Below are 12,175 nucleotides of genomic sequence, written 5' to 3' on the forward strand. Positions count from 1 at the left end.
AAAATTTAGTGTTAAAAAACAACATATTACGTCCTTATAACACTAATAAATAAAAACACGAATTGTCTGTAGATTTGGTCATACAATTTATAATATTCACCCATTCCATACAGCTTTCATACCCCAATTTGAGTAGTCACCTAGACATTTCTTTGGAGCGACATATGGTGGAGTGAAATGTTTTGATTTCGTGATTTTGATTCAAGCCGTGCATTTATGTTTCATGACTCACATTAATTTAAAGAATAAAGGGCTAGGGTCCTTCAATTTCCACCTGACTGACGTGCCAAAAGTAAACTGCCTGTTGCTCAGGCCCTGAAGCCAGGATATGCATATAATTGGTATCATTGGAAAGAATACACTGCAGTTTGTAGAAATGTTAACATAATGTAGGAGACTATAACACAATTTATATGGTAGGAGAAAATCCAAAGAAAAACCAACCAGATATTCTTTTTGAGAGCCCATGCTCTTACAATGGGACATCCTGAAATCTAGCTCTCAGGATGCAATTCCTATGGCTTCCACTGGGTTTCAGCACTCAATGTTCAAGGTTTCAGGCTTGTTTCTTCCAAAATGAGGAAGAATAATACGTTTTACCACAGGGATCCAGACTTGGAAATTTGTGCATTCGCGCGCGAGGAAGAGGACCTGTTAATATCATTTTCCTATTGAACATACTTCTTTCCGTATGAATTATTATAGTTTAATTACATTTTAGGGTATCTGAGGATTAAATAGAAACATATTTTGACTTGTTGAAACAAAGTTTAGGGGAAGATTTTTGCATTCCTATCTTGGCATGTTGAACAAGTGGATTACTCAAATCGATTGCGCCAACTAAATAGAGTTTTTGGGATATCAAGAAGGATTTTATATAACAAAACGACACTACATGTTATAGCTGGGACCCTTTGGACAAATCAGAGGAAGATTTTCAAAAAAAGAAAGTGAATATTTTATCGTTATTTGTGAATTCATGAAAAATGTGCTGGTGGAAAAATATTTTGATGTGGGGCGCCATCCTCACACAATCGCATGGCATGCTTCTGCTGTAAAGCCTATTGTAAATCGGACAGTGCAGTTAGATTAACAAAAATTTAAGCTTTTAACCAATATAAGACCCTTGAATGTTTCTAAATGTTTAATATAATTTCAACTGGAAGTCCCTCTTGGTGTAGTTGGCCAGTTGGTGTAGTTCTCTTCTCCCCTCTCTGTTCTAGGTGTGCAGTGTACCACCAACCCATTCACTGCATATGGAAATACCAAACAACAAGCAATTTAGAGCTCAAATCTCTGTGTGTGCCTACCCACGTACACGTGAAGGATACTTCCGGTTTGGAGCGAGCAGTCGCACTACGCTTCACTACGCTTCACTCCACAGGTAATATTACACTTCACTACATTACAACGGTTTGATTTGTTTGATCCGAGCAATTCTTTTCTTAGCTAGCTACATAGCCGTCTTTGTATCAAAGATAATCGTGTAGCTTAGAGTAATTATCGAAGTTAGCTATCTTCGTCCTCCTAACGTAGTCATCACTGCTAGCTAGCTAGTCAACACTGCTAGCTAGCCAACCAGCCAACTTCCACCGACTAGCAGCACTGTAGAATCTATTACATTACAACGGAACGACTTGACTAGTGTAGTGTTAGTGAGCCAGCTACATAGTTGTCTTTGCATCTAAGATAATTGTGTAGTTTAGAGTAATTATTAGTAACTAGCCAGCCGCGACGCCAGACTTAGTCAACACACCTAGTCTTCATTAACCCACTGCTAGCTAGCTAGCCAACCGCTACCGACTAGCAGCGCTCTAGACACTAATACTTTACAACGGAACGACTTGATTAGTGTAGTGTTAGTGAGCCAGCTACATAGTTGTCTTTGCTGTCTTTGCATCTAAGATAATTGTGTAGTTTAGAGTAATTATTAGTAACTAGCCAGCCGCGACGCCAGACGTAGTCAACACACCTAGTCATCATTAACCCACTGCTAGCTAGCTAGCCAACAGCTAGCCAACCGTTACCGACTAGCAGCGCTGTAGATACCAATACTTTACAACGAAACGATTTGACTAGTGCAGTGTTGGCTAGCTAGCTACATAGTTGTCTTTGTCATAGCTCGATAATTGTGTAGTTTAGTAATTACCGAGGTTAGCTAGCCAGCTATTGCCGTCCCCCGCGACGCCATTTTTCCAAACCCAGCCAACTAGTAACACTGTAGAAACTAAATACATTACAAAGGAACGTCTTGATTAGTGTTATGTTAGCTAGCTACAAAGTTGCTTTTGTATCATGACAAGGTGTAGTACTGAAACTATCGAGGTCACCTAGCCAGCTACACCTAGCCGGCTACACGGTCAAACAAAGTCAACAACGCAGCCACTGCTAGCTAGCCTACTCCACCAGCCAGCAGTACTGTATCATTTTCGTCATTTTAGTCAATAAGATTTTTTGCAACGTAAGCTTAACTTTCTGAACATTCGAGACGTGTAGTCCACTTGTCATTCCAATCTCCTTTGCATTAGCGTAGCCTCTTCTGTAGCTTGTCAACTATGTGTCTGTCTATCCCTGTTCTCTCCCCTCTGCACAGGCCATACAAACGCTTCACACCGCGTGGCCGCTGCCACTCTAACCTGGTGGTCCCAGCGCGCACGACCCACGTGGAGTTCCAGGTCTCCGGCAGCCTCTGGAACTGCCGGTCTGCGGCCAACAAGGCTGAGTTCATCTCAGCCTATGCTACCCTCCAGTCCCTAGACTTCCTGGCGCTGACGGAAACATGGATCACCACAGATAACACTGCTACTCCTACTGCTCTCTCCTCGTCTGCCCACGTGTTCTCGCATACCCCTAGAGCATCGAGCCAGCGGGGTGGTGGCACTGGAATCCTTATCTCTCCCAAGTGGACATTCTCTCTTTCTCCCCTGACCCATCTGTCTATCTCCTCATTTGAATTCCATGCTGTCACAGTTACCAGCCCTTTCAAGCTTAACATCCTCATCATTTATCGCCCTCCAGGTTCCCTTGGAGAGTTCATCAATGAGCTTGACGCCTTGATAAGTTCCTTCCCTGAGGATGGCTCACCTCTCACAGTTCTGGGTGACTTTAACCTCCCCACGTCTACCTTCGACTCATTCCTCTCTGCCTCCTTCTTTCCACTCCTCTCCTCTTTTGACCTCACCCTCTCACCTTCCCCCCCTACTCACAAGGCAGGCAATACGCTTGACCTCATCTTTACTAGATGCTGTTCTTCCACTAATCTCATTGCAACTCCTCTCCAAGTCTCCGACCACTACCTTGTATCCTTTTCCCTCTCGCTCTCATCAAAAACTTCTCACTCTGCCCCTACTCGGATGGTATTGCGCCGTCCCAACCGTCGCTCTCTCCTGCTACTCTCTCCTCTTCCATCCTATCATCTCTTCCCTCTGCTCAAACCTTCTCCAACCTATCTCCTGATTTTGCCTCCTCAACCCTCCTCTCCTCCCTCTCTGCATCCTTTGATTTTCTCTGTCCCCTATCCTCCAGGCCGGCTCGGTCCTCCCCTCCTGCTCCGTGGCTCGACGACTCACTGCGAGCTCACAGAACAGGGCTCCGGGCAGCCGAGCGGAAATGGAGGAAAACTCGCCTCCCTGCGGACCTCGCATCCTTTCACTCCCTCCTCTCTACATTTTCCTCTTCTGTCTCTGCTGCTAAAGCCACTTTCTACCACTCTAAATTCCAAGCATCTGCCTCTAACCCTAGGAAGCTTTTTGCTACCTTCTCCTCCCTCCTGAATCCTCCTCCCCCTCCCCCCCCCCTCATCCCTCACTGCGGATGACTTCGTCAACCATTTTGAAAAGAAGGTTGACGACATCCGATCCTCGTTTGCTAAGTCAAGCGACACCGCTGGTCCTGCTCACACTGCCCTACCCTGTGCTTTGACCTCTTTCTCCCCTCTCTCTCCAGATAAAATCTCGCGTCTTGTGATGGCCGGCCGCCCAACAACCTGCCCACTTGACCCTATCCCCTCCTCTCTTCTCCAGACCATTTCCGGAGACCTTCTCCCCTACCTCACCTCGCTCATCAACTCTTCCTTGACCGCTGGCTACGTCCCTTCCGTCTTCAAGAGAGCGAGAGTTGCACCCCTTCTGAAAAAACCTACACTCGATCCCTCCGATGTCAACAACTACAGACCAGTATCCCTTCTTTCTTTTCTCTCCAAAACTCTTGAACATGCCGTCCTTGGCCAGCTCTCCTGCTAGCAGGAGCTATCTCTCTCACGGAGAGCCTCTCTCACGGAGGCTCTCCGCACTGCTAAAGCTAACTCTCTCTCCTCTGCTCTCATCCTTCTAGACCTATCTGCTGCCTTTGATACTGTGAACCATCAGATCCTCCTCTCCACCCTCTCCGAGCTGGGCATCTCCGGCGCGGCCCACGCTTGGATTGCGTCCTACCTGACAGGTCGCTCCTACCAGGTGGCGTGGCGAGAATCTGTCTCCGCACCACGTGCTCTCACCACTGGTGTCCCCCAGGGCTCTGTTCTAGGCCCTCTCCTATTCTCGCTATACACCAAGTCACTTGGCTCTGTCATATCCTCACACGGTCTCTCCTATCATTGCTATGCAGACGACACACAATTAATCTTCTCCTTTCCCCCTTCTGACAACCAGGTGGCGAATCGCATCTCTGCATGTCTGGCAGACATATCAGTGTGGATGACGGATCACCACCTCAAGCTGAACCTCGGCAAGACGGAGCTGCTCTTCCTCCCGGGGAAGGACTGCCCGTTCCATGATCTCGCCATCACGGTTGACAACTCCCTTGTGTTCTCCTCCCAGAGTGCTAAGAACCTTGGCGTGATCCTGGACAACACCCTGTCGTTCTCCACTAACATCAAGGCGGTGACCCGATCCTGTAGGTTCATGCTCTACAACATTCGCAGAGTACGACCCTGCCTCACACAGGAAGCGGCGCAGGTCCTAATCCAAGCACTTGTCATCTCCCGTCTGGATTACTGCAACTCGCTGTTGGCTGGGCTCCCTGCCTGTGCCATCAAACCCCTACAACTCATCCAGAACGCCGCAGCCCGTCTGGTGTTCAACCTTCCCAAGTTCTCTCACGTCACCCCGCTCCTCCGCTCTCTCCACTGGCTTCCAGTTGAAGCTCGCATCCGCTACAAGACCATGGTGCTTGCCTATGGAGCTGTGTGGGGAACGGCACCTCCGTACCTTCAGGCTCTGATCAGGCCCTACACCCAAACAAGGGCACTGCGTTCATCCACCTCTGGCCTGCTCGCCTCCCTACCTCTGAGGAAGCACAGTTCCCGCTCAGCCCAGTCAAAACTGTTCGCCGCTCTGGCAGCCCAATGGTGGAACAAGCTCCCTCACGATGCCACGACAGCGGAGTCAATCACCACCTTCCGGAGACACCTGAAACCCCACCTCTTTAAGGAATACCTGGGATAGGATAAAGTAATCCTTCTAACCCCCCCCCCCTTTAAACGATTTAGATGCACTATTGTAAAGTGGTTGTTCTACTGGATATTATAGGTGAATGCACCAATTTGTAAGTCGCTCTGGATAAGAGCGTCTGCTAAATGACTTAAATGTAATGTAAAATGTAATATCCATAATTTTTATGATTATTTACAGTGGGGGAAAAAAGTATTTGATCTCCTGCTGATTTTGTATCTTTGCCCACTGACAAAGAAATGATCAGTCTATAATTTTAAATGGTAGGTTTATTTGAACAGTGAGAGACAGAATAACAAACAAAAAATCCAGAAAAACACATGTCAAAAATGTTATAAATTGATATCCACGATTTGTTTCACTGGGATTTCACAATCCCTGAGCAGTTTTCTTCCTCTCCAGCAACTAATTTAGGAAGGATGCCTGTATCTTTGTAGTGACTGGGTGTAATTAATAACTTCCCCATGCTCAAAGGAACATTCAGCATCTGCTTATTTTTTTTACACATATACCAATCGGTGTCCTTCTTTGCGAGTCATTGAAAAACCTCCCTGGTCTTTGTGGTTGAATCTGTGCTTGAAATGTACTACTCAATTGAGAGACCTTACAGATATTTGCGATGTCTCATCTGATAATTTGACATACTCCAAATATCATATCATTAAAAAGGGAAATGTAACTAGGTATATAATCAGTAAGTACAAAAATGATCTCCTAGTGTCAGAGAAATTGATGTAATAATAATATAATAATGAGTAAATTACAACTGATCATCTTTCACCCAGCAACAGTGAGGGTTAGTCATAATCACATCTGTATCACCACTTCCAGCCTCACATTCCATCCTTCTCTAGAAGAAATCAATAAAATAGTATAGTTCAGCCAGGTCACAGTTCTTTTTGTTGTTCCTTGTCCTACATGACAAGTAACACACCAGTGTTGTCTGAAGCTACCAGGTTAGGATGGTGTGACCGGGAAAGAAAAAACGCAGAAATATCTGGTTATTCCATTATCGGTAATTATATTTGTATTTTTTTTAAAGGTGCAAATGATAATACTATGCGTTAAATCTGGCTAAATGTCACAAATTACCAAAATTGCACTGAGATGTGGCTTTGGCAAAAACAAAAGGCAGATATGAAGGCAGAGGGTACTCTGTCATTATTAGACAGGCCAACATTGTGTGTCGAATCGTCAATGACAGGTTTGGGAGGAAAATCATAAGGCACAGGTTAAAGAGAAAGAACAATTTCCAAAATATGTAATCCATAGCATGAGCATAATCATTGTGGTTTAAAGAAATAATGGTCCCCATTTCAAGACTTCTGGTAAAACATCATAAAATGCATATTTTCAACAATGTACAGTACCAGTCAAAAGTTTGGACACACCTACTAATTCCAGGGTTTTTCTTAATTTTTTTGAACTATTTTGGACATTGTAGAATAGTAGTGAAGACATCAAAACGATGAAAACTACATAGTAAGCAAAAAAATGTGAAACAAATCACGCAGTCTCCTCTGAACAGTTGATGTTGAGATGTGTCTGTTACTTGAACTCTGTGAAGCATTTATTTGGGCTGCAATCTGAGGTGCAGTTAACTCTAATGAACTTATCCTCTGCAGCAGAGGTAACCCTGGGTCTTCCTTTCCTATGGCGGTCCTCATGAGAGACAGTTTCATCCTAGCGCTTGATGGTTTTTGCGACTGCACATGAAGAAACTTTCAAAGTGCTTGAAATGTTCCAGATTGACTGACCTTCATGTCTTAAAGTAATGACGGACTGTCGTTTCTCTTTGCTTATTTGAGCTGTTCTTGCCATAATACGTACTTGGTCTTTTATCAAATTGGGCTATATTCTCTATACCACCCCTACCATGTCACAACACAACTGATTGGCTCAAACGCAATAAGAAGGAAAGAAATTCCACAAATGAACTTTTAACAAGGCACACCTGTTAATTGAAATGCATTCCAGGTGACTATCTCATGAAGCTGGTTGAGAGAATGCCAACAGTGTGCAAAGCTGTCATCAAGGCAAAGGCTACTTTGAAGAATCTCAAATATAAATGATATTTTGTAGAAAATAGTGAAATAAAGAAAAACCCTTGAATGAGTAAGCGTGTCCAAACTTTTGACTGGTACTGTACGTACCGATATACTGATTTCTATCATCTGTCAGATATACTCAATTCAGTAACATTCAGGGGTCATCCTTTGTGTATTAAAAAAATGGTAGAAATGTCATGTCCTGACCAGTATAAGGGGTTATTGTTTATTGTAGTTTGGTCAGGACGTGGCAGGGGGTATTTGTTTTATGTGGTTGGGGGTTAATGGTATATGTATTTATGTAAGAAGGGTGTTTGATTTATGTGTTCCGGGGTTTTGGGGTAATGTTCTTGTTTTGTATTTCTATGTTTTTCTATGTTGTGTATTTCTTTGTTGGCCTGGTATGGCTCTCAATCAGGAACAGCTGTACATCATTGTTGCTGTTTGAGAGTCATACTTAAGTAGCCCTGTTTTCACCTGTCCCTTTGTGGGAAGTTGTTGTTGTACTGCTGTGTGTTAGCCTGCAACACTGTTCGTTCGATCGTGTTCTTGTTTTGTTTGTTACGTGTTCAATAAAAGTCATTATGAGCACTCAACCCGCTGCGCCTCGGTCCACTACGTACGACGACCGTTACAGAACTTTCCACCACCAACAGACCAAGCAGCGGGCCCAGGAAGAGGAAGGATCCTGGGCCAGGGAGAGAAGGGAGTGGAGGACATTTTGGACATGGGAGGAGGTAATGGCAGGGGACAAGACCCTGCCATGGAAACAGGTGGAGACAGCGAGGGAGGAACGGCAAAAGTGGAGCGAAGAGCGAGTCGGATGCATGAGAGGCAGCCCCAATACATTTTTGGTGGGGGGGCACACGGACAGATCGGTGGAGCCGAGGATGGAATCAGAGCCAGTCGGGGTGAAATTGGAGGTGAGCGAAGCAGAGACTGTAAAGGAGTTGATGGGAAAATTGGAGGAGAAAACTATGAGAGAGCTGCTGTGTTGGTGTTTTAGGCACGACATTCGCCCTACGGAGCGTGTCCTAAAATTGATGTCACCTGAGTCAGCTCTCCATACTTGTCCTGCTAGCCGTCTGGTGAAGATAGTACCAGGCCCACGCACCAGGCCTCCAGTGCGTCAGCCCAGTCCAGCTCGTCCTGTTCCTGCTCCTCGCACTAGCCCTGAGGTGTGTGTTTCCAGTCTGGCACATCCAAAGCCAGCGCCACGCACCAGGCTTCCAGTGCGTCAGCCCAGTCCAACTCGTCCTGTTCCTGTTCCTCGCACTAGCCATGAGGTGCGTGCTTCCAGTCTGGCACATCCTAAGTCAGCGCCACGCACCAGGCCTCCAGTGCGTCAGCCCAGTCCAACTCGTCCTGTTCCTGCTCCTCGCACTAGCCCTGAGGTGCGTGTTTCCAGTCTGGCACATCCAAAGCCAGCACCACGCACCAGGCCTCCAGTGCGTCAGCCCAGTCCAACTCGTCCTGTTCCTGCTCCCCGCACTAGCCTTGGGGTGCGTGTATCCAGTCTGGCATCTCCAGTACCAGCCCCACGCACCAGGCCTCCAGTGCGTCAGCCCAGTCCAACTTGTCCTGTTCCTGCCCCTCGCACTAGCCTTGGGGTGCGTGTCTCCAGTCTGGTACCTCCACTACCAGCCCCACACATCAGGCTTTCAGTGCGCAAACCCCGTCCTGACCTTCCGATGACAGTACCCCATCCAGAGCTTCCGACGACAGTACCCCGTCCAGAGTGTCCGGAAACAGTGCCCCGTCCAGAGTGTCCGACGACAGTGCCCCGTCTAGAGATGGCCCACAGTCCGGAACCGAGTGAGACGGCCCACAGTCCGGAACTGAGTGAGACGGCCTACAGTCCGGAACCGAGTGAGACGGCCCACAGTCCGGAACCGAGTGAGACGCCCTACAGTCCGGAACCGAGTGAGACGCCCTACAGTCCGGAACCGAGTGAGATGGCCTACAGTCCGGAACCGGCGCAGCCAGAGTCGCCCTACAGTCCGGAGCTCCCAGAATCGTCCTACAGTCCGGAGCTCCCAGAATCGTCCTTCTTCCTGAGGTCTACAGCGACGTGCCTCAGCCAGAGGTATTTAGCGGGGGTGGACAGGTTAGGTGGTGGACTAAGGCCAGAGCCTGAGCCACCTCCACAGTAGGAGGATTGGGAGGGGGGGTGTAGCACGGGAACCGTCAATGACTGCAGCCACCCTCCCTTCCCTCCGTTTAGTTTGGGGGGTTTATTTTGTGTTTATTTTTGTGGGGGGGGGGGTACTGTCACGTCCTGACCAGTGTAAGGGGTTATTGTTTATTGTAGTTTGGTCAGGACGTGGCAGGGGGTGTTTGTTTTATGTAGTTCGGGGTTTAATGGTATATGTATTTATGTAAGAGGGGTGTTTGATTTATGTGTTCCGGGGTTTTGGGGTAATGTTCTTGTTTTGTATTTCTATGTTTTTCTATGTTTTTCTATGTTGTGTATTTCTTTGTTGGCCTGGTATGGCTCTCAGTCAGGAACAGCTGTACATCGTTGTTGCTGATTGAGAGTCATACTTAAGTAGCCCTGTTTTCACCTGTCCCTTTGCGGGAAGTTGTTGTTGTACTGCTGTGTGTTAGCCTGCAACACTGTTCGTTCGATCGTGTTCTTGTTTTGTTTGTTACGTGTTCAATAAAAGTCATTATGAGCACTCAACCCGCTGCGCCTCGGTCCACTACGTACGACGACCGTTACAAGAAAAAAACAATGATATAAAACGTGATAAAAGAGCTGATTCTATTGTAGTTTAAGATTTAAAAATACCAAATAACTAGAAATGTGTAAATACAAAGCTTTTCCTTGAAATACCATACTCTCATATAAAATGAAGTTACAGTAAAGTCATATGACAACACATCATATTACCGATGGCCCATGACAGCTAAAACTACCAGGAAAGTGCTGCTTTTAGCAAACCAGCCAGCTTCCCAGACTGCCCCAAGACAGTGTTTGGAATTACAAGGACACACTCTCTGACATTAAAATCAAGGTATTTTGGGGTGAAACAATTGTGCGAGGTGACAAGTACCCTTTCTACTGTTGGGCTGTGAGGTGGGAGGGAGGGGCGCCTAACTAGCTCTGAAGCCACTTCACCCTCAGTTCAGTAACCTATTTTCTGTACCAGTCGTGAAATTTGGAGAAGCAAAACTCAGGAGAGAGACGCAAAACTCAGGAGAGAGAAGCACCCCTACTGCGCGGAGGCACAGGCGGAGGCCTGACCACATCGCCCCCTCCGTTCCCATTTCTGTTCCCCTCCCACGGCACACCAGAGGGGGGGCCCTCTGCGCACCCATTGACCTGAGCAGAGGGCTTACTCTCTTTAGAGGTGCCTGAAAGGAGTTGTACCTCCTCCTGAAGGCTGTGGGTATGAGTCTCCCCCTGTGCGACAGCTGAACCTGTAACCTGGGAAGAGGGCACCAGGGGAGCACTGGATGATGTTCCTGATTTGGAGCGTGCCACCGCCACAACCTTCCTGGAGGACTTGGGCCTGCCCTGCAGCCCTCCAGGCCCATCCTGGATCTCCTCCAGCTCCCGCACCACCAGGCGCATGTAGCCGAAGCTGGCTCGTGACACAGCCTTCATCCAAGATTCCATGGCTGCCTGGTTCTCCGCCGCCATCTTGTAGACACACACCTTGGCGCAGTCAAACTTGATGGTGAAGGCGAGCTCTTCAGCTGACTTGCAGAGCATCACGGTGCAGCCCTCCAACACGATGACGCCGATGGGTTCCTGGCTCTCACACTCCTCAAAGTAGAACAGCATGTTGCCCTTCAAGATGAACCATTGCCTGTGGTAGGCTATGTTCCACTCCCCCTTCTTGAACAGAAAGCCCATCATGTCTGGCGGCGAGACGCAGGTGGCATAGTGAGCCACGCTACATTCGTTCAGCTTCATTATTCTCCCTCCACAGGGGAGTCCTTAATAAAAAAACAATGTACAATACAGTATCTGGTTACTAGTCAGACTCATCAATAAGATGATGTATTAATTATTTAGGTAAACATCTTTCACAATACGGTTTAGAGGCGTCTAGGATTAGACTACTGTAAACAAACGTCTTGTCTACCCATTTGTAGGTTACAAGTAGTGTAGTGCAACGTCTTGAATTATTTGGATTTGTTTACGAGATGCCTGGGGTCATGCAAGAGGTCACTGTAACGGTCTCTGCTATCTAGAGCCACTTAGCCTAATGGCATTGACGTAATATGATTGGACAGGTGAAGGCGAGTGCTCTGCCACATACAGTAGCTTTCACATGTCCAGACAAGTCTTTTCAGTGATGCATTTTTTAAGTATTAGGCTACTACAGGGTTAGGGTGCAAAAATGTGCTTTTACATTTAACAGCATTTTCAGTCAATTGGTGCGTCGAAGACTGGATGTAGACTAGGGGTATCCTCATAGGTCTATCTCATATCCAGTAAGTGAATCCTTCACAGTCCAGTTTAACCTCACAACAACAGTCTTGGAGCTCAGAATTCAACGTCCCTCCTCTCACCTGATGCTGGAGTTGAAACAGAATATAGCATACTGCAAAATGTTACACTGTCATTTCAGAAACAAATGATAATTTCACACCACAGCTTTTTTTTGCCTAGAACACCCAATACGCAGTGGAGGTATACTGTAGCTATACGCTCTACTCACACAT

At 46.8% G+C, this 12,175-nt stretch overlaps 1 protein-coding gene across 1 annotated transcript; it reads right to left on the reverse strand.

The window, feature by feature from the left end:
- Positions 1-10,694: 10,694 nt before the first annotated feature.
- On the reverse strand, positions 10,695-11,476 carry LOC115199561 (sesquipedalian-1-like). Its single transcript, XM_029761903.1, has one exon. It carries the CDS (start codon positions 11,418-11,420, stop codon positions 10,695-10,697), a length of 726 nt encoding a protein of 241 aa, XP_029617763.1. The 5' UTR covers positions 11,421-11,476.
- Between the last annotated feature and the right edge of the window lie 699 nt (positions 11,477-12,175).

The sequence above is a fragment of the Salmo trutta genome, chromosome 9, assembly GCF_901001165.1.
Source record: "Salmo trutta chromosome 9, fSalTru1.1, whole genome shotgun sequence".
Classification (NCBI taxonomy): Eukaryota; Metazoa; Chordata; class Actinopteri; order Salmoniformes; family Salmonidae; genus Salmo; species Salmo trutta.

Coding starts and splice junctions, on each gene's coding strand:
- LOC115199561 (XM_029761903.1), bottom strand. CDS start 11,420: ATGAAGCTGAACGAATGTAGCGTGGCTCACTATGCCACCTGCGTCTCG.